General features: G+C 37.4%; 2 protein-coding genes and 1 long non-coding RNA gene across 6 annotated transcripts; 2 read left to right on the top strand and 1 right to left on the bottom strand.

The window, feature by feature from the left end:
* Positions 1 to 420: 420 nt before the first annotated feature.
* On the top strand, positions 421 to 14,806 carry LOC139133328 (alcohol dehydrogenase-like). Of its 3 annotated transcripts, XM_070699871.1 has the most exons (9): positions 421 to 540; positions 1,718 to 1,845; positions 2,263 to 2,335; positions 3,579 to 3,780; positions 4,442 to 4,602; positions 5,550 to 5,671; positions 6,411 to 6,596; positions 8,099 to 8,248; positions 11,191 to 14,806. In XM_070699871.1, the coding sequence occupies exons 2-9, from the start codon at positions 1,729 to 1,731 to the stop codon at positions 11,296 to 11,298; spliced, it is 1,119 nt and encodes a 372-aa protein (XP_070555972.1). In that variant the 5' UTR covers positions 421 to 540; positions 1,718 to 1,728; the 3' UTR covers positions 11,299 to 14,806. The 3 variants fall into 3 exon arrangements, with proteins under 3 accessions (XP_070555972.1, XP_070555974.1, XP_070555973.1); XM_070699873.1 differs by lacking the exons at positions 8,099 to 8,248; positions 11,191 to 14,806 and adding an exon at positions 7,965 to 8,092; XM_070699872.1 differs by lacking the exon at positions 1,718 to 1,845 and having other exon boundaries at positions 440 to 540.
* On the bottom strand, positions 10,522 to 17,092 carry LOC139133330 (uncharacterized). Its single transcript, XR_011552562.1, has 3 exons — positions 16,966 to 17,092; positions 12,294 to 12,364; positions 10,522 to 10,881 (listed from the first exon to the last, which is right to left on the bottom strand). It is a non-coding gene; the product is annotated as an uncharacterized lncRNA (long non-coding RNA).
* A 187-nt stretch (positions 17,093 to 17,279) lies between these two features.
* On the top strand, positions 17,280 to 26,888 carry LOC139133327 (alcohol dehydrogenase-like). Of its 2 annotated transcripts, XM_070699869.1 has the most exons (9): positions 17,280 to 17,451; positions 18,777 to 18,906; positions 19,294 to 19,366; positions 22,553 to 22,754; positions 23,380 to 23,540; positions 24,188 to 24,309; positions 25,033 to 25,218; positions 25,446 to 25,595; positions 26,603 to 26,888. In XM_070699869.1, exons 2-9 carry the CDS (start codon positions 18,790 to 18,792, stop codon positions 26,708 to 26,710), a joined length of 1,119 nt encoding a protein of 372 aa, XP_070555970.1. In that variant the 5' UTR covers positions 17,280 to 17,451; positions 18,777 to 18,789; the 3' UTR covers positions 26,711 to 26,888. The 2 variants fall into 2 exon arrangements, with proteins under 2 accessions (XP_070555970.1, XP_070555971.1); XM_070699870.1 differs by lacking the exons at positions 18,777 to 18,906; positions 19,294 to 19,366 and having other exon boundaries at positions 17,290 to 17,451.
* The last annotated feature ends 198 nt before the right edge of the window (positions 26,889 to 27,086 follow it).

Genomic DNA, 27,086 nt, shown 5'->3' with positions numbered 1-27,086 from the left:
GTCAATATTCACCAAAATAATCGAAAATGACATTTTAAAACCAAAACATCGAAAAAGAATGGTTTTAATTCAACTTGTCGGTCCTTAATAGTAAGTGGTTTAATTACGTTCAAGGAAATTTAAAATCGAACGATCGAATACAAGATATGGCGTCTTCTACTTCCGGGTAGGGTTTCCATGTTTGCCACCATGTCGCTCTGTTTCTTCGTTACCGTTTGGTCAATTGTGTTTATATTCACCAAAATAGTAGAAAATGACGTTATAAAGCCAAACATTGAAAAAGAATGGTTTTAATTCAACTTGTCGGTCACTTGTCGGTCCTTGTCGGTGTTAAGTATGTCCGCCCTGGGGTGGGGGTGACTATTGTGTATTGTTCATTGAAATAGTAATTGTGATGCCGTTTGTCTGAATTAATTTCAGTGACGTAACATCCACGAAGGCGTGTTTTTCACATTTTGCATGGAGGGATCTGTGTGCTACACGGCCAGTTTTGTAAATCTCTCAGAACATCTTAGATTCCCCGACTTACAACTTAGAAAGGTACGTCAAACTTTTTTTCGGTTGATATTCCCGCCACAATGCATGTGTATTTCGGTTTCCGTTTGACGCATCGACGCGTTGCTACAAATATACCGTACTATTCGTTAAAATAATCATGTACTTGCCTAACTATCTAGATGATGAATAATCACAGGCCACCATTTACACGCACTTCTTATCGTCCGCTTTGACATAATTATCTACACACTCGATATTTTTAACTAATTCAGAATAACTCCTCCCCCTCCTCTTTTAATCTCATGTCAACTGAATACAAATTATGGGGAAGGAAACACTGATCATATCATACAAAATTTCACGTGAGAAAAAGACTGAAAAATAGTTGCCATAGGCACTAATCGAGTTCAGCCTAATACTCAGAAATATATTAATTTATGGCCAATATATGAAAAGGTGACTATTCCATGATATAACAAGAAATGACATGGCACAAAGAGAAATCGCTGGAAATTATAGGCAAAAATGGAAAAATTACAAATCTAACAGATATTTTTTCAATTCTTTTTTAAATCTTTGTCTCGTGGAATTTTGTTTTTATTTCTTCTGGAATATTGTTCCATACCGAAGTACAAGTAAATTTAATACACGTTTGCCCTAAACTGGTTCTGCATTTCGGTGGATGGAAAGCATTTTTATCTCTTGATCAAGTACTATATGTATGATCATTCGAGGAAATGAATAGTTGGTTTTAGGAATCTTATTGTATTCACCATGGCAACCAGAAGAATACAGCTTTGTTAGGCCAGAGTAAATGAATTATTTGTTTCGCGTCCACCCAAACTTCCGAATGGTACGTGTAGGAGGGTAAGCGGTTAAAAAACAAGCACAAAATTTTAAAAAAACCATTCAATATATTATTATTAGACAGTGTGCAATTTTGCTTCAGCATATGGTTTAATGGTAACCGTTGTAATATGACTACTTTAAGAACGTGGTTTGTTGTAATATAAAAATCATAAATTTGCCTTGCGACAATAATGTCAACAATGGAAAATTCTCCGAGAAAAGTATTTTTTCCTTGAAAAATTCTGAAAACGTTGGCGCGCTTGGGCGCACTAGAACAAGTATTTATTTACTCTGGCCTTATTATCAGGAAAGGACAACTCTTAGAATGTGCACACAAATCATGATAAAAAATGTACATGTACACGTACAGATTTGTCAAATATGGCTCAGCAAGGAACCATGAGATGTGTGAAACTGATTGAGTTCGCCCCATCTCCCTTGCAATATATCGAAGATCATCCGAGGCCAAGCTTACCGAAAGAGGGCGCTATAGTAAAGGTCGGTACTGACGCTGCATTTGCGAGAGAGAGAGAGAGAGAGAGAGAGAGAGAGAGAGAGAGAGAGAGAGAGAGAGAGAGAGAGAGAGAGAGAGAGAGAGAGAGAGAGAGAGAGAGAGAGAGAGAGAGAGAGGAGAATGAATACATGATGTCCGCTGTAGATCATGTCGGTTTAGGGGCCTTACAGTAATATTTGGACATTATTTTATTTGAAGTATATCTATGCACCCGTATTTGAATTCCATTTCATTGAAGAAACTGCACGAATATACAGTATCATGATTACATTCAGTCGAGACCCATGAACAGAAAGAAAAAGCTGTATTATGCAAGATGTATCGTGTGGCTTACCTTTTAGGTGTTAACGGACAATTAGTGATGTATTACCTTTTTCCCCGATATCAAATTTTAATCACAGGTTTCCTATTGTGGTGTGTGTCACAGCGATGTTCATATTTGGCATAGGGCGCCGAAGTTGCCCATCATACTAGGTAATGATAATAATACCTTAATTTCATTTTTTTGATCATTTGATCTTGCTGATGCTTCTTATTGATATAAAGTTTGACCAAAGAAGAAAAAAATATTTTTTCTTCCTGCTAAGGGGATTTCTTTGCGAAAAGTAGACTACAGAGGAGGACGAACAATGTATTTTCTTATAAAAGTCACTTACCGCAGTGTGAGGATGGGGCATTTCAGCCACATGAACTTGTGGAAATCAGTGGTACTGGTAAAATTGGAGGCGCACTTTTTTAGCGTGGCCTGCCGAGTGAAAGGGCCAGGGATGATGGGCTACTATCAACCAAGGTGACTCGAACTGCTTCAATTTTATAACACCGAAGGTCCAGCTAGGAAAGGTATTGCCATGGAAGACACTAAACACCGGACTGTTGATTCAAAACATGTCCACTTTGTAATCCTGCGAGAAAAATGACGAGATCCTTCATCAAAGTAGACTGAGAGATCCGTCGCGTAAGGACGCCCTCTACGTTCCCCAATTCCCACAGGGATCTGTCGGTCTATCATCAAAGTAGAACGAAAGATATTACATTGCCGATGACTAACGGCAGATGTTTTGTATACATATCGAGTTGAATAATAATGCCAATATTGACAAAAGGGGATTCGATTCTAACGAATGATTTGATTCTTATGACAAAGTGTTTCCGCGAACGTCCTGTCAAAAAGGGCGAACTTGAAGTGGATGTTGCTTAGGTGATCTTCCAACTATTTCCTCTTGTATGTCGATGGAAGGTTTTCTTCTACTCCTAAAGGAAGTTGAAACTGCTATTCATTGGCTTATCACCACAGTTACTGTACGTGTAGAATGTATTTCTTATCGTTTACCATTTGGATTCTGGTCTGGACCACAAATTCACTTGCCAACAATAACAAAGTAGTCTACAAATATAGAGGTACAAGGAATAAAATGAATGCTTACCTTTTTACGGCATTCTGGGGGGTCATCTTGATGGACATTGTTTAGATTTCTTTGTTGTAGGTTGTGGAAAATGTGTGAATAATAGAATATTTAGAAAGTAACTCCAAAGATGGCAAATTTCAGTGACAAACGATATTTTCTCTTTTCCAAAACAAACAAACAAACAAGCAGACGGATAGCTGTGTTTCGGTCCGTCCAAAGGCAATGTTAAAAAATTATGTATGACAGCACAAAAAGTGAAATACAGTGTTAGATTTAAATTGCTACTTCATTTTATTCAATCGTATAATAAGGACACGAGATGACCGGTACTGTCCATGCCATTGGCAATTCTGCTGAAAATGCCGAGGGACTCTCACTTGGCGATGACGTCTTAGTGTATCCCTGGATTGGTTGCGAGGAGTGTAAGTTCTGCTGCGCCGGTAGAATGGATCTTTGCCAGAGAGCTTGGAATCCTGAAATGACGATAGAAATAGGATGTACAAGAGATGGCGGGTAAGTTCTTTTATACAAAAACAAAACAAAAACAAAAGTGGTGTTCTCTGTGCACTTTGTGGCCAGGAACACTTTTGTACATAAATCAAGATTCTGAAAATGAAAACAATAAGAAGATGCGGACATTTTCCGAATTTTCAATATCCTTTCCCCGCCCGCTAAATTCAAAATGGCCGCCATTCCTGTGCTAACTCTATGGGGGAAATTAAATTTTGGATTTTCGAAAAACTAAGACGGTGAAAGTTTTTCTTTCTCCAAGGGCTTTAAAATGAGTCCCCACAAATGGGTGATCAGAAAAGAAGTGTAGAAATTTGAGAGTCCGACAAGCTGTCCCTGAGGCACGTTATAAAAAGCCCAGAATAACCCAAGGGAATTTTTCTCTAATTGAATCTAATGTCAATTCACCTCCAAATGATCTTGATGCACTTTTTCACTAACATGTCGTGTTGACATTGTCGGTCTTATCGAGACTCACTTGTAACCATTCGATATTAAACCTCGTTAGTGATTCAGCCAAGTACGGTTTAATGAAAATCTCACCAGACATCGTCTCAAAGATTCTCAAGTTTGTTCCCATGAACTTTATCGTGTGTCAGGTTTTTTTAAATTTCGACTACTCATCTATATATCTCCCATTGACTCATTACCTTTGCCTGTATAGGTATGCCGAGTACGTTGCTGTGCCCAAGATGAAATATCTCGTACCCTTACCAGAATCAATACCGAGAGAGAGCGCCGGCATGTTAGCTTGTGGAATGTTGACAGCTTTCAACGCAGTGCGAACGGCAATGAAGTTTATCGATGACATCATGCCGATTACAGGTATTGTATATCCACCCAACACAGAAGATGTAAGGACACACTCTCCCCCACCTCTCTCTCTCTCTCTCTCTCGCTCCCTCTCATAGCGCGTTTTCATTTAGAATTTGAAAGAAATTTAAAAAGTGAAATTACTTAGAAAATTCTATAAGAGAATTCTCAAATTTTCTAAAATACATGTTATCGACAAGTTTTTTGTACAGATGTTGGCAACAGCAGGCCTTATGTTTGTTTTCAGCCTCTTAGGACCCCAAAACGATCGTTTCTGGTCACCGCGAGCGTCATTTCAGAACCTGCGAGTCATATCTTTATTTTTTTTTTGGGGGGGGGGGGGTTACATACTCATCAATACAGCTATACTTGATATCCCTGTTGGAATGTCGAAAAGTGTTAAAGACGTAAAAAAGACGTAAGTATTATGCAGCCAGTGACAAAAGACCATTACTATTTTATCAATAGTGCCAAATCAGCATTGTTAGGAATAAAAAACCAGAAAGGGAAAAGGAAAAAAAAAAAGAAAGAAAACCGCCTCGCCGCATCACTTTTGCTGAATGTCAATGACCAGAAGCAATTTTTTTTTGGTCCCGTCAATTATTATATGTATACGTAACATGACAGCTCCATTAGCCGTAACTCATTTTTGCAGTATTTGTGTTCAATTAGTGAAATAGTTTCTTGTTGTACTGCCAAAAGTATATCATAATGACTGTGGTCGGTTTGTCATCATAACCTTACGTGTGCAATGTCCTGTTTTAATTATCGAGCATAAATGAAAATTAAGTCTAGACCAGATTTCATTTTTCCACAATAACGCCAACATTGCGTTGGCACGGCTTATATACCTCAGCATGATTTCGTGTGGACGAAAACATAGTTTTGAACATAAGCGATATTATCAAACATTGCTGCGACCGTATGTATCTTTTACAGGGTACTTTCATATTTACCAGGTAACTGTGGGATACTGGTCATAGGAGGAGGAGGACTTGGGCTGTCGGCGATCAAATTATTCAAGTACCTTGTCAAAACCAAGTACGAGAAAGAGTGTCAGCTTCTGTGCGCAGATATAGCTGTAAGTGACAATTCTTACACAGTTTAGATAAAGACAAAGCTTGCATACTTACAGGCTAGCTATGGAGGTGTATTCACGTTTTGTCGGTGGTGTCCGCGAGTGCACGTCCGTTGCTACCGGGATAAAGCACATCGCTCGCAGTATAAGTTGCCGCCGACTCAAAGTCGGACCGTATTACCTGTTCTGTGGCTAGTGATTTGTAACGAAGAGCTAGTTTTCTTCATTCCTTTTACCGTAATTCTAGAGGATCGTCAATTTTTCAAAGCTTTTTTTTTTTTTTTCAAATCTTAACATTTGGCAGTCAATGTCATCACCGACCAGAGATGAAATCGAGAGCAATGGGAAAGCATGGAACGACAGACAAAATTTTATATCTTAAAGATTCGAAAATGGTCTAAATGTGGAATTTGTACAGTCTTCCTTGTGGATGTAAGACGCTTAGATAAAAATTGCGAATTGGAAAACTTGGGGTTATGAAAATGACTAACCTAGGGACCCTTTAATTGACTCTTATCAAGGAGGTAATTTATCTAAGAGCATGCAGATGGGTAATTATGCAGTAACATTAAAATGGAAAATGTGTGGAATTCATGGGAAAAGTTTCCAAGGTTTGCCAACATGCGAAAATATGTCAAATCTTTGGAATGATCCTTTTCACTTCACCTCAAAGATCAGATTGACACAACAACCTAAACTACTTGCGTCCTCTTCATTTGTTTGCCTTGATGACCTATAACAGGAGGAGAAGCTGTCTCTGGCTCTTGAATTTGGTTGCGATGACGTCATTCATTGGCCCATTGGAGATTCCCCAGAGGAGTTGACAAAGAAGACGATGTCGTCATTTCCGGAAGGAGGTCCTCGCATAGTTCTCGATTTCGTGGGATGCAAGCGAACCTTTACGGTAGCATATAAGTCTATATTGAAGGTAGGCAATTTGTTGTAATTTTTTTTAATATACATTTTCTTGTTCTAAACTCAAATAATGCGTACTGTGCACAGCATGTCAAGACAGGCTGTACGTGCGTTATATTTAATTTTATTGCAGACAACTTAATTGTAGTCAATAATGGAATTCGGTTTCAAAAAATGGCATGCCATATTAATTTGTGCTTGCAAAACTGATAACTTTGTGTTTCAACTTATGTAGGTAAAAGAGTAGAAGAAAATGCAAGTGTTTTTATGAGTTTAAGAACATTTCCAAGCGCTACATGTGTAACATCTTTGTTTTAAAATGTCAAGCTTTAAAGCTTCAGCTAAATAAAATTGTAAATTTGCGAGCAGAAGTTACCATGGGACCGTACTAGAGGACCATGAAGGGCTATCATTATGAATCTGTGCAACGTACTGTGACAAATCGCTCTCGTCTTTAAAATTTCTTGAAAGCCCCTTGGGCTGTAAAATGCGGCATAATTTTTTTGAATTTGCTTTCAGACTCAGATTAGTTCATTAAAAAATAATCAGTACAAGTGTGTATACAAGGACTATGAACCACAGGTTTAAATTGGTCGCGCAGTTTTTAATGACATAAATAAGAAACGCCTTTGCGCCGCTCAAACGTACGGCCGCCTTCAAATAACTCATTCATGTACGTTTAATCTTCCAAGTTCTTGACAGAGATCTGAAGCAACGTTTTGTGATCCATTTGAACACATAACTCTGAATGTCATTCACTCGGATGCTGTATTTTTTGTGGTGTGACTATTGCTTAAAAAGCAGGAAGTTTTAATTTCAAATGAAAACCGTCAAACTTACCCATCCATTCTATCAGTAATGAATAGTTACTGTATTATCATACAGAAAAAGGCTGCTTCTTTTAAAAGCTTAAATTCCAAGTATATACGAGAAAACTTCAACAAAATATCATTTGTAGTTATCGTTATGGTGACAGAAGAACATGTACACCATGGGCCATGGAAGTTATCTGTGATTATCATTTTGCAATTAGTCTACCCTATTTGTGAAGCCGAATCTTTCCGAAGGAGGTCATATAAAACCCAGGTCTTCTTGGCACAATATGACATGGAAAGAAATGAGTAGGTGCTTCCTATGGCTGTTTCAGCGAGGTTATGTCTCTAATACTGTGCCATCTATAGAATGACGATGTTTCTGAACGTGACCAGTATTTGTGGGAATTCATCCGACAAAATGACGCGGTGGACACGATAGATCCTATAGATTGCGGGTTATCCATCGGATTACGAAGTACAATGTCAAATATCACGAAATTTTATGATTTGTCTAGAGGTCTCTAAATTTTATTTCACGTATATCCTATCAATTTCTAATGAACCAGGGACTCCCTATGCCACTCTTAAAAAGTTTCAGTTTTTGTAGACATCAGAAGACGTGGACACAGATTGTCACCTTTACTTGCATACGTTATCGTTAATGACATGTACACCGAGAATGACGTAGGTTTCATTCCAGCATGGCAAACTTATCAATATTGGTCTACACGGCGACACAGCAGAGATCCCGCTGTTTGATGCGACGACAAAAAGTTTTGGAATGCAATGCGTCTACGCGGGTACAATCCAACAAATGAAAGAATTAGTTAACATTTTTGCGGAGGGCAAGGTAAGTGGTATCATGGCTGATTTTGCCACAGTGACTTTTCAATTTTCCGAACTCTAAACCGTGGTGGCGCTCTAGAAAAACATCTTTAGAAAAACATCAACCTTCCTAACTACACTGCGCAGTGATTGAATGACAGAAATTCTAACACGATTGGAACTAATTTGGGAGAATTTGATCTTCATATTTTTCAGATTCTCAAAAGTGTTAGGAGCCCTATAGCTGAATGTTGCAACATGGCAAATTACCCATAAAAACAAGTGTGTAACGTAAAAATAAAGCAGATGGGCTTATAATTGCAGATTAAACTGACATTACTTCACCATCCAATTATCCCAAATCAGTTCCAATCGTGTTGAATGTAAATATGCGTGAGGACCAGTTTATAATGGGAGACACACGTTTACTACTTCAATGTCGTATCACACCAAAGAGGGACACAGCACTTATCCAAACACACAAGAATGGTCGAACCATGTGTAAAATAGGAAAGCGCCCTCTATAAGGATGATGAGCGAGGAACAACAGATAAACTGCCAGTCAACCAGAAATCGAACGGAGGACCTAGACCGATCTTAAACTAAAACGCAAAAGACTAGACCTCGCATTGTAGATGGCGAGCTGCAATTGGTTACTTTGCATGACAAACCTCAGGAATATTTCCACATCATAAAATAAATAAGGGACTTTCATCGTAGAAAACTACGGTCTATATTTTTTAACCAAATGTTGGTAAATAAGAAGTAAAAGATGTCTTCTTGGTCATAGTTCTGTGATTTTGAATACAAGCGAAGTTATCGCTGTCATTCTGAGGTAAATTGTCATGTGTATTTCTCAGCCTTCTTTGCTGTATAAAAACAGCGAATTTACAGCTACAATTTAAAAAGTAATTACTTTATGGATGCGAGGATTTGCGTAACACCGCCAGCTGTAAATTTTGGTGCATTATCAATAATCATTTTTGTTCTGCTCGTAAAATACAGTTCCGTATCGCAGTCAAGGGCCAAAAGCAAGTTCATATAAGGCCTACTTCAGTGCTCAACTGGTGAAAAAATGCTTTTACATACGGGATAAAGAGTGTTGACAAGTGAATTTGAAAACAGACTAGAATTTACCTGTCAACAGTGACATTGCACGTTGTACATACTAGTTTACATCGCTAAAACTCTATGTTTCAAAGTATTAAATATAGTAAGGGAGCATTCGTTTTTTACTGGGAAGGGGGTCGGTGGAAATCAGGGGGGGGTGGGGCTTTTAAAAACCGTTTTTAAGGGGGTCAACTTATACAATCAATGATTTGGGGGGTCAAACTTTACGAAAGTTTGTATGACCAAAACGCAACATATATTGACCAAAAAGTATATAACAGAGAATACGAACATGGCTTTATTCTCTCTGAACAGGTGACAACAAGCGCAAAAGAGCCCTTTTGTTCACAAAAATAAAATATTTTCGAGTTGCCCAAGAGAAATAAGTGTCATGCCATGTTCACGATTTAACTTTCATAACATTTTGAAAACTGGGGAAAATAGCTCAAAGTTTTTGAAAATAGGGTGTTATAAATGAAGTGTTTGCAAAGATTTTTGGATTTTGTAACCACATACATTTAAACAAGAAATGTGATTTTGGTAATTTCACTGAAATGTTGATTCACTACACGTAATGTAGTCTATTAGGAAACTAGTAACAATATTTTTCCAATATAAAACTATTAGCTAAATTTGTGTATTTACAGACACTTGGTAATTGGTATTAATATACATGATTAGACTAGGGTGGTTACAAGTGCATGTGTATGCAAGAAATTCGAATTTGCAATTTCACCAAAATGTTGATTCACTATACATTGTAGGCTACGAGGAAACCATAAATAATTTTTTACAATACACAGCTAGCTAAATCTTTGCTTTAAGTTTATAAATGTTCGATAATTGATATAAATGTACGTGATGAGAAAATTTGTGTTTAGAGCAGATGTGAAGAACAAATATGATATCGAAATTCCACCCAAGTGTTTCTTTGTAAAGTCCACAAAGAATTGTTTGAAAGTTCAAAGGTCAAATGAGAAATTATATATCAATTAAGATATTATCGATACGGACTGTGACATCTGGGGAGGGTCACTGTTTTTTGTGCGTGAAAATTGAGATGGGTCACTCTTTTTTCTTAATTGCAAACACTTTCAAAGGGCGACAAAGTTTCACCACAGGGCCTTAGACTGAAAGGCGATAATGAATCAAATCAGATGATTTTTTAGGTAGGAGTCACATTTTTACAATGTTCGGGGGCACATTTCGAAATTTAATAAGGAGATGGTCACTTTTGCATTTCATTTGTAGCTTAAGTTCCACTGATCCCCTGCCCGTAAAAGATAAACGCTCCCCGACGAGAAGAAAATGCTTCTGTACTGGGATAATAAAATATTAATGAACATATTATCGAAAACTACAACCGTGGTACCTTTCAGTACGGTCATATTGTGAACATATCAAAAAAGTAGACACATATATACATTTGCACGTGAGTGATACGCAAATTAAATGCTTGCAAGGAGCGACCGGATGAAACTTCGATTCCCATTTTGTTCTATCTGCATTGAGTCTCCGTCAAATGGACTTTACGGAGATATCGAAAACCTGCGAGAAAAAAAGTAATTGAGAAAAGCGGACACTTATTATTTTAGAAACATATTTTATCGCATAATCAAGATTTGGACAAGTCGCATACTAATGAATTAATGATAGACATAGCCTTGCTTGCAGTTCCATGGATTTTCACAAGTCATCTTCAGAGGAAAAAATCATGTGGTGTGATTGCTGCTGTCCGTTCATCTTCGCTAGCTTGCCGGCGAAGTAAAAATGTATACATCAGGCAAGGTTGTTAACCACCGCACCGATTCAACGAATATCTCACCCGCACCAATTTCCATTGTTTTTGTCCGATAGGTGACACCATTGCCATACACCGTGCATGATCTAGAGGAGGCTCTGGATCTACTATTAAAGTTGAAGGCGGGTCAAGTAAAAGGGAGAGCCATTTTAAAATTGGAGTAACTAGCGCCACGCAGCGACGAGTAGCAAAGGAACGACAAATTAAATATTTCCTATTGGTAAATTTGTGACCATTTTGACTGGTAGCTGTTCGGTTGTTTGCCCTTTCATTTCAGAACTTTTTACTGAATAAGCCACATTACGCCATTATGACGCAATATTTAGTATGTGAAGTTAATTGGGATTCCTTGTCTAGCTGTTTGCATTGCTAAAAAAGATAGCGTTTCATACGCCCTTTGAACGAGGAATAGAATTTTCTTTGTATGCTTCATTTTCTACTTTTAAGGGGACAAAGTCTGCCTTTATTCATGAATTTTGTTTGATACGAGATACTACATATTTTGTTTGACATGTTGAAAGATACTGATTGAATGGGTGACCATGCATATATTCGACCCCGGTTTTAGACACCATACACGAACCATCACGAAAATGAATTAATGGTCATGACGGTTAATTCATTTCCGCGATGGTTTCATATAATTTGAAACCGGGGTCAAATATATGAATAGTCACCCATTTATTCAGTATCTTTGAACATGTCAAATATTATAAGTAGTATCTTGCATCAAACAAAATTAATGAAAACGGCCGACTTTGTCCCTTTAATGTGATGTCCATTAGACAAAGATTATTCTATTTTATGGTAATGTTAAGTTTCAAATGTATGAATGGTTCTGGACAACAGTATCTATCTTATTTATTCACTCCACAAGGCAATGCTCATGATTACTATACACGCTCTACTTCTCGTCAGGATTGTTTTGTACCTATATGTGTTTTAAATGTTGGACAAGGCAGTTTTCATTTCCGAGCCAGTGAAGTGTCGAATTCATTACCGACTGAAATCAGGGAACTATCCAGGCTGAGTACATTCAAATGTAAATTGAAAGAGTATGTCAAAGGCAACATGCCTTTGTGATTCACATTTGTTTGTATTTAATTTTTTTCCTTTTCTTGATGTATTTACGAGCCCCGATGAAAACTTACTTACTTACCAATACTTCGGCTGCTCTATAAAAGTGTAAAAACCCCAGCCTATGGCGATGTTCAGGATTTCCTTATTGCACTGGAAATGAAATGTGAAGACTTGTTTAGATCTCGAATAAATTTATTCAAATGAACAGATGCAGATTGAAATTTTAAAATTGAAAGTGAAATTTCAAAAAAGAATCTGTACTTGATACACTTTACAAACATACAGGAGACCAGCAATCGTCTTGAAAAGCGTGTTATGATAACCAAGCTAAATCTAAAACTATGGCTTGAATACGAGTAAGCGACCAACAAATAACAGCAAAAATTGTGTTTGGTATGAAGGCTGACAAACGATTTTGCCCGGCAGCTATGTTCAAAGGACGGAAATGGCAGGGCTTAGTCCCCCGGAAAAGTGCAGTTCTGGTGGGAGTGCTTGGAGGACCGACTTCTATACCCATGCAGACTGACCCGGATGGATAATCGACCAGGTGAATGTCTTGGAAGAATGGGAGGTACGAACAGGTCGAAGGTCGCTGTGAGACAAACAGGACCTTAGCAACTTAATATGAAGAGTGAACGAAGCTGACATTCATGGGTAATCAAGAGAACATTGTGCACGATCATATAATACGGACAGTACACCATCCGATTTTGAGAAATAGCGACCACAAGTGACAATTACCATGATATGACCAGCTTGATTATCACATTAGCTCACTTTTCTGTTGCTTTCTCAGGTAAGGCTAATCAGAACACCTTCTGCAATTGGCAAATTTAAAGTAGAGTACCCTTCTCTTGAATGAAAACATGTCAAATTTTGTGGTCATGACGGAGTACACTTTTATTCTTTTAGTTTCCGTATGACTCTACAAGAAAACTTTGTACGTCCTAGAAAGGGAGAGAGCTTCGCATTTAATCATAGAGTTGACCTCAGGGAACAGGCACGATGATCGGCAAGGAGCCGGAAAAGTAAATATTTCGTCGTATTTTGGCAACCCCTGCCCACAGTATTAGCTGTCAGTCCCCGCTGTTGGCAGGGACGCTTTTGGAGCCACTGCCAAAATAAAAAGTGTAGAGTCGACCGGCGTCAACTTATCCCGTAAACTTGTACTGTCATGGTGTGTAATACACCGATAGATAGATAGATAGATAGATAGATAGATAGAGAGAGATAGGTAGATAGATAGATAGATAGATAGATAGAGACAGACAGACAGACAGACAGACAGACAGACAGATAGATAGATAGATAGATAGATAGATAGATAGATAGATAGATAGATAGATAGATAGACAGACAGATAAAACATGTATATATGCATGTACCACAAACACACACAGTGGGTTATAATAAAGGCTACATTGCAAAGAGATATGAAATTAGCCGCTATAGATCTCATTTTGAACATAGTCTATGGTGCAAAATTAGCTTTATCTGTGCACTGATATATATGTTTGACAACTGATATGATATGAACTTCAGTAAAACATGGTGATTAGGAGATATTTGAGTAGATGAAATTTGATATTGGAATTTCACCAAAAAGTGTCACTTCACTTTGCCAGGTTGTCAATGGTGCAAACTTTGAACATTTTGTTTTTAAAACAAAATACATGTAGCTTTATCTGTGCATTTTAATGCTGGGCAAAAGATATGAATGAACTGCACCAGAACACGGTGATTAGGAGAGCATTTGCCTACAAGAATTTTGATTTTGGAATTTTAACAAAACATGTCATTTAACTAAACATGGTTGTCTATGGCGCAAATTCAGAACGATTTTTCCCAATAGAAAATTAAACTAGCCATCCCTGTGAACGATTCACAATTGACATTAACCATTTGAGTGCCGTATTTTTTCCCACCCAAATTTTAGTGCAACATTTTACCATTTTTTATGAATTTTTCTGTAATTTTTTTGAAAAATTTGAACATAATGGACATCATCTTTCATTGGCTATAGTTTTTTATCAAAATTTCGGCAAAAAATCTGAAAAAAATCGACTGAGGTATATTTTGTAAAGGTGACAAAAATGACTTTGGCGCTCAGAGGGTTAATGTGCCTCACTGAAACAAAGTCATACAATGGTCTTTGGTAATGTATGATAATTCAGCTTAGACCTATATATGCGATACTTTTTTAGTTTTCCAAGTTCAGAGCCAAATATCTAAACTCTGAACTACCTTGAATGCCCTTTTCACCATATATATTCCATACTACTTGAGCTATATATATATATATATATATATATATATATATATATATATATATATATATATATATATATATATATATATATATATATATATAATCAATCTTTATTGCAAATGCTAAGGCCTCAGCCCATCGCATATATCAAATCATTACAGTACTTGGTATACTCAGTGAACATAAAGAACTAAACCTCTTGTATTTGTTGTACAAACAATTCTCTCCTTTTAAAAGACTTGTATACGAAGACAGATAATTGGTATTGTATTTGTAAATTCTTACACATTTACAATAAAAAACATTTCTCTTTTGTTGGATAATTGCAGCGTTTTTGTGGTATCAAGTCTTTCCTATCACTGTCATATAGTGGACAAAATAATAAAAAATGACACTCATCTTCGACTATGTTAATACCTTGAGTTTTGCAATATAAACACACTCTACAGTGTAATGGAATGGGTGGAATACAATGCCGCCCCTTCTCGATTTCTAATTTGTGACTTGAACAACGCAGTTTTGCCAAGTCAGATTTGAATTTCCAAATTTTAATATTTGATAGATATAATTCAGGCTCTAGCATTGATTTGAAATTAACATAAGAGCGTAATCGTGGATGTTCATGTAAAGATGCAGACCACTCTTGCTTGTAACAATCTTGTAATCTATCATGAAATAATTTAAGAAACAAATCAGAATTCCCAACTTGCTGCTCAAACCACAGTGCACCAAAGCAAGAATAATTGGCGTATTTTAGTTGCCCAAGTGACTCTTCCAGATGAATCCAAAGATCTCAGCATTTCATAACAAGTCCTTGGGTAACGTGAGGATTCCATTTCTATAAATTTTACCCAGTATGCTATACAACGTTTGATATAGAAACACGAGAGAGGATATCTTCCACATTCTGCTAAAAGTATATCTCTGTTTACATTTGAATTAACACCCAAAAGAAATCTACAAAACTTAAATTGAATGCTCTCTATAACTCTATAACTGGGGAATATTCATAGCCCCATATTTCTGACCCATAACAAATAATCGGTACCTATATATATATATATATATATATATATATATATATATATATATATATATATATATATATATATATATGTATGTATGTATGTATGTATGTATGTATGTATGTATGTATGTATGTATGTATGTATGTATGTATGTATGTATGTATGTATGTATGTATGTATGTATGTATGTATGTATACAGGTGTCTTCGTGGGAAATTACAGTGGTCGATGCAGAAAGAAGATCGTTATAAATAATAAGAAAATCACTTCAAGTACAAAGTAATAATATCTGTTACTTACGTTTCATGCATCCTGCAATCATCAGACAGAAGTGAAAGGAGTCACTCCAGTCTGAAGATTGCAGGTTGCACAAACCCTACGTAACAGATAATATTAATTTGTACTTGAAGTAATTTTTCTTATATATATATATATATATATATATATATATATATATATATATATATATATATATATATATATATATATATATATACATACATACATACATACATACATATATATGTGCGTGTGTCTGTGTCAGTGTCTCTGTGTGTGATATTTATGAAATTGCCCAAGCGTGGAGACAAATATATGAGCTCTGAGCTACCTTGTATCCCATATCAAAATAGACATTTAAGAGCAATTTTGCTTCGACTGACACATATATTCAATATTTTTAAAATTTTCCAATTTTCCTAATTTTGTAAGTTTCCCAGTGGCCATTGAACAATTTACTAATCGGTACCACCATGATAGCAGGTTATTATTAAGGAATATACTACCTTAAAAATCTCATGCAATATTGACGAATACAACACAAAAGTGTTAGCTGATATAGAAAATGGGTGCACACTGCCGCGAGGATGACAATTTGCGGCCATTCAAATTTCCCTCTGACAAACTATATTTCCAACAATGCACTATTTATGTTTTCCCAATTTTCAGTTTATCAAACTTAAATATGTGATCTGAAATTTGATTCCTTTGTCTAAAATATTGATAATTTTACTAGAGAGCTCGATGATGTATTTTGAAAAATGAGAGTCTCCAGCTCGAGGGATCTTGAATGAGCTTTTCAGTACACAATGAAACGATGGTGCTGCTCTATTTTCTAAGTATCATCGCGCTATCGTTTAAGGTAATATGCGCCTCGAAAGAGAAAGATTTTAACTTTTGCTCAAACTTAATACCTCAAGGAATCTTTCAACCATTGTCTTTTAAAATTCAGAATGAAAATCGGGGGTCACCGTGCAAGTTTTGGAACTAGAGAAACAAAAGTTAGAAATTCAAAATGGCCGCCATCCCTGTGTTGACTCTCAGGAGAAAAAATAAAATTTTCAATTTTCAAAAAACTTAGCCGGTGAAACGTTTTCGTACACAGGCAGCTTTAAAATGAACCCTTATAAGTGGTAGATCAGAAAAGAATTGAAAAAGTTTGAGAGTCCGAGTACCTGTCCCCGAGGCGCGTTCTACCTTACACCATAGACACAGGTTTTCTCCTGTCGAGAGCCGAAGTTTTTAACTTGGAAGGCAATAGACATGTGAAAGGCTTTGTCATGCATATCAACACGCTTGATATGTGTCCTTTTTAATGAATATCTTTATCCGACATAAACTGTGTAACACAGGACTGACAGGATAATGAATGAAATTATATAAAAACAGAAGATCGGAAACGAGAGAAGAAAGACCTTGACTAACATGTATTGTTCATTGAAATACGAGTAATTGTGACGTCGTTTGCCTGAATTCAATTTCAGTGACGTAACATTCACGACGCTATGGCGTGTGTTTAACATGTTGAATGGGGGCTCTGTGTGCAACACGGCGATTTCAGTTCTATAAATCTCTCAGAACAACTCTGTGTGCTACACGGCGATTTCAGTTCTATAAATCTCTCAGAACAACTCGGATTCCCCGGCTTACAACTTAGAAAGGTACGTCTAACTTATTTTCGGTTGATATTTCCACCATAATGCGTGTGTATTTCGGTTTCCTTTAGACGCATGGACGCGTTGCTACAAATATACCGTACTACTCGGTAAAATAATCATGTACTTGCCCAACGACCTTGATGAAAAGTTGTCTTCTGTTTCAGACCGATTTTAGATATCCATGTTGAAATCAAACTCAATATGAACACGAAAGTTAAAAGCATTGTAAACTAAAAAAAAACGACTATGAACTTTCATTTTGAAATCAAAACGAATATCAAAAATGAAAATTATTTTAGTTCCGAAAGTTTCGGAAATTCAAAACAGCTCCCTTAACCTGGTCGAATGAGAATTTCTTACTTGAAATATCGAAAACATCATGATCCATAATCGATGTCTAGAAACTGTCTTTCGAGCCACTGACAGCGACTTAGCTGTGGAAACGCAGCTGTCTGTGGCGGGATCGGCTGCGTCTACACGGGTCATGAAAAGGTGAACCCCGCAGCCGAGCGCAACACAGCAACTACGTTTCCAAAGCTAACATGGACTTATCTCGAAGGGATATAGACTATTCGGGCGTGATTTTTTAAAAGTTTTTCTCAACGTTGGTCAAAGAGTGTTAGGCAAAACATATCTTCAGAAGTTCCACTGATACTAGGTTTATTTACAAAACGATGACATAACTGATATGTAAAAAGTATACGAGGAGAATTTCTTACGTGTCGGGGATTAACGAATCGGAAAGAACGGCGCAACGGGTCCATTCTACGATCGCATCATGCGAGCATAATCATTACTATCTGAATGAACAATTGTGTTTTAGGAATCTTATAATGTATTCACCATGAATATTAGAAGAATACAACAAAGCAACTCTGTGTCCGTGTTAGGCCAGAGTAAATAAATTCTTCGTTTCTCGTCTACTCAAACTGGCGAATAGTACATGTAAGTCAGTATAAAGCGATTTAAAAAAACAAGCACAGAATTTTACACAAATCAATAGTACATGTATAACAGTTTTCTCATGCAGCCTACTCTTCCTGGAACTACCGTGCTTCTTGAACATACTATAACAATTTTAATTCACTTCATGGTTCATTGTAATATAATTACCTTACAAAAGTATTTTGTTGTAATGGTAATAGCCATGGCTTTGCTTCTGAGCATAAATCGGGAAAATTCTGCATGAAAAGTTGTATTTTCCTGAAAATTGTGAAATCGTTGGCGCGAGGACGCAAAAACTACTTACCCTTGCCTTATTATGAGGAAAAGCTTATTCTTAGAAAGTACATTCAAGTATTATCAATACGTGATATATGTATATGCAGAGATTTGGCGAATATGGCTCAGCAAGGAACTATGAGATGTGTGAAGCTGGTTGAGCTTGCCCCATCTCCCCTGCAATATATTGAAGACCATCCAATGCCAAGCTTACCGAAAGAGGGCGCTATAGTAAAGGTCGGTACTGTTGCTGAGAGAGAGAGAGAGAGAGAGAGAGAGAGAGAGAGAGAGAGAGAGAGATTGCTCTAGTCTATAACCTCGCCTCCGTTTTTTGGACTTCGTCCATAATGGACGAAGACTAAAAGACGGAGACGAGACTACTGTTGATCATATCGGTCTCGGGGCCAGTGCATAATTATTTAGACATTATTTTATTGCTTTAAATCAATGCATCCGTAAATGGATTGCATTGCAGTGAATAAAATACACGAATATACAGTATCATGACTATATTCAGTCGAGAACCATGAACGGAATGTGCGAGCTGCACAATGCAAGACGTATTTTAATAGATAGTATAAGCTTATGTAGTAACTTGTGCCATTTATTCAATTTTAATCATAGGTTTCCTATTGTGGTGTGTGTCACAGCGATGTCCATCTTTGGCACGAGTCGCCTGTGTTACCTGTCATACTAGGTAATGACAATAATATCTATATCTCATCTGTCTGATTATTTGATATTGCATGTGTTACTTAGGGAGCCGTCATTATTTACGGCCGGGGGGGGGGGGGTCGGAGGAATTGCTGTAGAAACTCCGAGTAACCCCCCTGCCAACCATGACGTGTTTGAGTACCCCCCTCTCTCCTACAGAAATTTTGAGTGACCCCCCCCCAAGAAATAAAAATCGAGAAAGTTAAATATATATATACAGTAAAATGGATTGCTGCCATGACAGGCCTTGTACAGACCCTGATTAAACCATGTGGTACAGGTCTGTTTCGGAAGAGGTTCTATTGCCGTGACAGGGGCTGATTTACAGGTCTGTATCCAGTGGTCTGATGACATGTAGTGTTTTCTGTATGATTTTTTTACAAGACGGCGAATATGTGGTGCAAAAGCACAACAAGGGACTGTGCAACGGGGTGAGGTCAGGAGGGGGTGTCCCCCCTCCTGCCGTTGGAGCTTTTGAAAAATAGAGATTAAAATGGTGTTATTTGGTGGCACTTGGAGAGTAGTTTTTTCAGATTTTTTTTAATAAAAAACTCAAAGGAACAGAAATCTGAGACAGTATTCCAAAACTTATATTCCAGTTCACTGATTTCAATGAAGATTACATTTTTTGAAAACGAAAAAATAGCGACAGACATACATTTATTCACATTTATTATTTATTATTATTTTCCTGCAATAAAAGATGGGTTTGTTGTCAAGGCATTCCACTGGTTTTAAACTTTATAGAATCAGAATTAGCTTGCTTTACACATTTTCCCCTATTGGTAACCTATACAATGTAGAATATAGAAAGCAGACGTTTCTCATGAATGATCAGGCAAGTAGGCCTATATCAATCTTTAATCAGGAAATACTGAAAAATGTACTCAGTACTAGCCTCTAACATAAGGCTTGCCACGTCGAATAGCTGATCATTCTCGTCTGAAGATCACAATAACTTGAAACACCTGTATTAAGATATATATATATATATATATATATATATATATATATATATATATATATATATATATATATATATATATATATATTGTGTTTGTGTGTGTGTACATATACCGGGTATGAACATACATATCTCAAGCATATATATTGCTGTTCTTTACTATTATTGTTCTATAATTCATAACTTCACTAATGCTTCAGTACATATCAACAAAATTGAGTAGCCCCTCTTCTTGTTCTCCACTTTTTGAGCAACCCCCCCTTGTAGCTTTCAATTTTTTGAGTGACCCCCCTCAGATTCCTCCGACTCCCCAGGCCATAAATAATGACGGCTCCCTTACTGATGTAAAGTTTGCCCACGGAAGAAAAAATACTGCTAAGGGGATTTTTTGGCGAAAAGTCGACTATAGAGGAGGACGAACAAAGTCACTCAGCTACCACAATGTGCGGATGGGACATTTCAGCCACGTGGGGCATTTCAGCCACATTTCTTATGAGCCACCTTTGGAAAGACAGTGGTACTGGTAAACTTGGGGCGCATTTTTTTGGCGTGGCCTGCCGAGTGAAATGGGTGATGGGCTACTATCAACCAAGGTGACTCGAACTGCTTCAATTTTATAACATTGAAGGTCCAGGCGTTGCCATGGAAGAAACTAAACATCGACTGTTGATTCAAAACATGTATCCACTCTGTAGAAAATGATGAGATCACTCATAAAAGTAGACTGAGAGATCCGTCGTTCGAGGGCGCTCTCTACGCCCCCTTCTGTTCTTCTTATGCTCGTAGGAGTCGTATCATAGAAAGAACCTGGAAATGACGACGGGTGAAGATGTAGAACTTGAACTTGTTTATTGAATAGGGAACCATAGGTAGGCCTAAACGGCCCAGCCACTGATACATCAGTCTGTGAGTCTGCCTGTGAGTGTGGCTGCGTGAGTCGGTGTCCAAGTTAGTTTGTCCTGTGAGTTAGTGTCCATTTCTACAGTATTGTGGCTATGTAGGACACCGACGCCGCAATGAATACAAAAAGATGACATACATTACTTTGATTTCTACTGACATTAGGTAGGATACAAAAGGACAATTATCATTTGCTCGTGCGGGGTATGCTAAATTATTTTTAAATTACTGTTTCAAACCCACGTCATGAATAAATAAAAATGATGATAACAGTTCAATATTACAAGTGGTTGAAATACAATAGAACATGGGGGTAGTAAGCACAATACCTCCATGAGGGATAAGTTGCTGGGTGAATTTTAAGATGTGTGAACGAGTTAGCTCATGTTGTCGATACCGTGCTGGTGTTTTGCGGCGCCAGTATTGTTATAGTCCAAATCGAGTGGAATTGCAGCTTGATTTATCGCATCAAAGGACGTATATCGTGAGCGTGAAATATTAATTTTCATCGCGCCAATTGGGAAGATTATGACACAGGCATCTTTCAGTCTATCATCAAAGTAGAAAGAAAAAATATTGTATTGCTGATGACTTACGGTGGAATTTTTGTGTATATATATATATATATATATATATATATATATATATATATATATATATATATATATATATATATATATATATATATATATATATATATATATGTCGAGTTGGATAATAATGCCAACATCAACAGAAGTGGATTCGATTCTAACGAATGATTTGATTCCCATGAAAAAGCATTTCCGTGAATGTCCTTTCAAAGGACCAACTTGAAATGGATGTTACTGTTGATCTTGCAACTATTTCCCTCTTGTATGTCGATGACAGATTCTTCTTCTACTCCCAATGGAAATTAAAACTCTCATTAATTAACTTATCAACGCAGTGACTGTATATTTACCATTCGGATTATAGTCTGGACCACAAATTCACTTGCCAACAATAACAAAGCAGTCTACATATATAAAGGCTATAGTACAAAAGTAAAAGTTTAAGAGTTCGAGTATCTGTCCTCGAGGCGGGTTGTACCTCAAATACTATGCATCTCATCATGTTTTCGGATGTATAACAAGAAACGTGAGAAAGATAGTGAAAAAAATCTAATCTTACGTCTGCTAGTACGTCTATATGTAACTTATCAATTGCCATAAAAGACGAATAGACTTTAAAATTGATGATTGTCGCGATGGAATAAAAATGCTAAAAGTGAAATACAGTTTTAGATTTAAATGGCTCTTTCATATTTTTCAATCGCTTCATAAGGACACGAGATGACCGGTACTGTCCATGCCATTGGCGATTCTGCTGAAAATGCCGAGGGGCTCTCAATTGGCGATGACGTCTTAGTGTATCCCTGGATTGGTTGCGAGGAGTGTAAGTTCTGCTGCGCCGGCAGAACGGATCTTTGCCAGAGAGATTGGGATCCTGATACGACGATCGAAATGGGATGTTCAAGAGACGGCGGGTAAGTTCTTATACAAACAACAGAACAAATCAAAAACGAAAACCAAGGTGGCGTTCTCCGTGCACTGTGTGGCTCACATTTTGCACATAAATCAAAATTTTCAAGTATGAAGACAACAAGGAAATGCATGCAGGAATTTTCCAAATTTTCAATTATCCCTTCACCGCCCGCTACTGTTACACCGATACTTTACAGAAAGTGGATTCTGGAATGATGGTCGCAAAATAACACACGAACTCAGGAGAGCCAAGTAAAAATGTACTCTTATCCCTTTAAATCGGGCAACGGCATGGATTAAAGAAGCCCAGAATAATTTATAGGATTATGTCTGTGATTGTATATTCACATCAAAATAATGCTGATGCCCTTTTTCACTAACATGCCCCGTTGACAGTATTGGTAGGCTTTTTATTTCTGACTTGTAACCATTCCATATTAAACCTCGTTAGTGATGCAGTCAAGTATATCTTCATGAAAATCTCGGCAAACATCGTCACAAAGATTCTCAAATATGTTTCCATGAACTTCATCACGTGACAGATTATGAACTTAATCACGTGACAGATTGTATTCTCTCGATTTCTCATATATTGCTTCTGGTGACTGATAACTTTTGCCTGTATAGGTATGCCGAGTACGTTGCCGTACCCAAGGTGAAATATCTCGTACCCTTACCAGAATCAATACCGAAAGAGAGCGCCGGCATGTTAGCTTGTGGAATGTTGACAGCTTTCAACGTAGTCAGAACGGCAATTAAATACATCGATGAAATCATGCCGATTACAGGTATTGTATATCCACCCAACATAGAAGATGTAAGGACACACTCTCCCCCCCCCCACCCCCCCTCTCTCTCTCTCTCTCTCTCTCTCTCTCTCTCGCTCTCTCTCTCAATGTGCGCGTTTTCTTTTAGAATTTGAACAGAAAGCAATTAATATGTGAAAATACATTGAAAAATTCTATACGAGGAGCATTCTCAAGTCTCTAAAATACAAGTTATCAACTGTTTTTTTGAATAGATGTTGGCAATAGTAGGCCCTACAGATGTTTGTTTTCAGCCACTTCGTCAATTATTAAATATACGCAACATGACAGCTCCATTAGCAGTAACTCTTGATTGCAGTATTAGTGTTCGGTTAGTGAAATGTAGTTTCTTATTGTATGCCAAAAGTATTTCAGAATGCCTGTGGTCAGTTTGTCACCGTAACCTTACGTGTGCAATGTCCCGTGTTAATTATCGAGCGTAAATGAAAATTAAGTCTTGACCAGATTTCATATTTCAACAACAAACCCCGACATCGTGTTTGCACGGATTATGCTTTATACCTCAGCATGATTTCAGCTGAAAGAAAACATGTTTTTGAACAAAAGCAATATTGCCAAACGTTGCTGCGACCGTACGTATCTTTACAGGGTACTTTCATATTTACCAGGTAACTGTGGGATACTGGTCATAGGAGGAGGAGGACTTGGGCTGTCGGCGATCAAATTATTCAAGTACCTTGTAAAAACCAAGTACGAGAAAGAGTGTCAGCTTCTGTGCGCAGATATAGCTGTAAGTGACAATTCTTACACAGTTTAGATAAGGACAAAGCTTGCATACTAACAGACAAGCCATGGAGGTGTATTCATGTTTTGTCGGTGGTGTTCGTGGCGTCGGTGAGTGCACGTCCGTTACTATCAGGATTAAGCATATCGCGATATAAGTTGCCGCCGACTGATTGATTATTCTGTGGCTAGTGATTGGTCACCAAGTGCTATTTTTGCCATTCCTTTTACTGTAATTCCAGCGGTATCGTCAAGTTTTCAAGGCTTTTTTATCCAAATCGTAACACTCTGCAGTCAGTGTCATCACCGACTAGAGATGAAATCGAGAGCAATGGGAAAAATACGAAACGACTGACTAAATTTTATGTCTTGAAGAGTCGAATATGGTCTAATTGTGTAATGTGTACAGTCTTCCTTGTGGTTGTTAGAAGCTTAGATAAACATTCCGAGTTGGAAAACTTGGAGTTATGAAAACGACAAAGCTAGGGACCCTTTAATTGACTCTTATCAAGAAGGTAATTCATTTAAGTGCGTGGAGATGGGTAATAATGCAATAAAATTAAAATGGAAAATGTGTGGAATTCATGGGAAAAGTTTGCATGGTTTGCCAACATGCGAAAATATGCCAAATCTTTGAAATGATCCTTTCGACTATATATCAAAGATCCTATGCTACATTCTGAACTAAATGTGTCCTCTTTATTTGTTTGCCGTTGTTGACCTATAACAGGAGGATAAGCTGTCTCTTGCTCTTGAATTTGGTTGCGATGACGTCGTTCATTGGCCTATTGGAGATTCCCCAGAGGAGTTGACAAAGAAGACGATGTCGTCATTTCCGGAAGGAGGTCCTCGCATAGTTCTCGATTTCGTAGGGCGCAAGCAAACCTTTACGGTAGCATATAAGTCTATATTGAAGGTAGGCAATTCGTTGTGAATCTCTTCAATATACATTTTCTTGTTCGAAACCCAAATAATTTCAAATGCGTACAGTGCACAGCTTGTCAAGATAGGTTGTACGTGTGGAATTTAAGTGTCACTCTTAAAAAGTTTCAGTTTTTGTAGACATCAGAAGATTGTCACCTTTGCTTGCATACGTTATCGTTAATGACATGTACACAGCGAATGATGTACGTTTCATTTCAGCATGGCAAACTTATCAATATTGGTCTACACGGCGACACAGCGGAGATCCCGCTGTTTGATGCGACGATGAAAAGTTTTGGAATGCAATGCGTCTACGCGGGTACAATCCAACAAATGAAAGAATTAGTTAACATTTTTGCGGAGGGCAAGGTAAGTTGTATCATGGCTGATTTGCCACTGTTTCTTCAATTTTCGGAACTCTAAACCGTGGTGGCGCTCTAGAAAAACATCAGTCTTCCTACCTACGCTGCGCAGTGATTGAATGACGTAATATGTGAATATGCATGAGGACCAGCTGATGATGGAGTACGCCCGTTCACTAATTTAAAACCCAAACAGTTGGGAATGTGCGATGTGCAATTGGTGACCTTACTTGACAAACCTCAGGAAATTTTCGCACCATAAGAAACCTCCATCCACAATGGAGAGACTGAGTTCCATCGTAGAAAACTACGGTCTATATTTTTTTAACCAAATGTTGGTAAATAAGAAGTAAAAACACATTCTTTGTCACAGTTCTGTGATTTTGAAACCAAGTAAAGTCATCGTCGTCATTCTTAGATAAATTATCATGGTGTACCTCTAAGCCTTCTTCGCTGTATAAAAACAGAGCGAACGTGCAGCTACAATTGAAAAAAGTTGGATGCGAGGATTTTACAAGACACCATCACCTGTAAATTTTAGTGCATTTCCATAATTGTTTTTGTTCTGTTCATAAAATACAGTTCAAGGGCCAAAATCAAGTTTATATAGAGCCTCAACTCGTCAAAAAAATTTTTACCGACGGGATAAAGAGTGTTGACAACTGAATTTTGGAAGAGACTTGAATTTACCAATCAACAGTAACATTGCATGTTGTACATATTACACCTAGTTTACATCGCGAAAACTAGATGTTTCAACTTATACGGAATACAATAAGGGAGCATTCGTTTTTTACAGGGGGGCGGAGGAAACCAGGGGGATGACTTTTACAAAAACGTTTTTAGGGTGGGGGTCAAATTTTACAATTAATGATTGGGGTCAAATTTTACGAAGGTTTGTATGGAGTTATGGCAAAAACACAACAGAATTGACCAAAAAGTATATAAAACAGAATACGAACATGGCTTTATTCTGTCTGACCCGCACCAATGTCCATTGTTTTTGTCCGGTAGGTGACACCATTGCCATACACCGTGCATGATCTAGAGGACGCTGTGGACCTGATATCAAAGTTGGAGGCAGGCAAAATAGAAGGAAGAGCCATTTTAAAATTGGAGTAAACTAGCGCCGTGCAGCGACGAATAGTAAAAGAACTACAAATTAAGTCTTTACTATGGGTAAAATGGTGACCATTTTGACTGTTTAGCTGTTCGGTTTATTTGCCCTTTCATTTCAGAACTTTTTACTGAATAAACCATATCGCGCCATTTTGACGCAATATTTACTATGTGAAGTTAATTAGGATTCCTTGTCTAGCTGTTTACATTGCTATTGCTACACCATGTAAACATTCTGGCCTATGACGATGTTCATGATTTTCTTGGTACACTAGAAATATATCTATGAAAACATGATCTCGAATAAATTTATTCAAATGACATATGCAGATTGAAATTTCAGCGTTTAAAAAGAATCTGTACGTGATACACTTTACAA

Source organism: Ptychodera flava, chromosome 5 (genome assembly GCF_041260155.1).
Source record: "Ptychodera flava strain L36383 chromosome 5, AS_Pfla_20210202, whole genome shotgun sequence".
NCBI lineage: Eukaryota > Metazoa > Hemichordata > Enteropneusta > Ptychoderidae > Ptychodera > Ptychodera flava.
The sequence above is the reverse complement of the archived record's forward strand: the minus strand, read 5'-3'. Positions and strand labels throughout refer to the sequence as shown.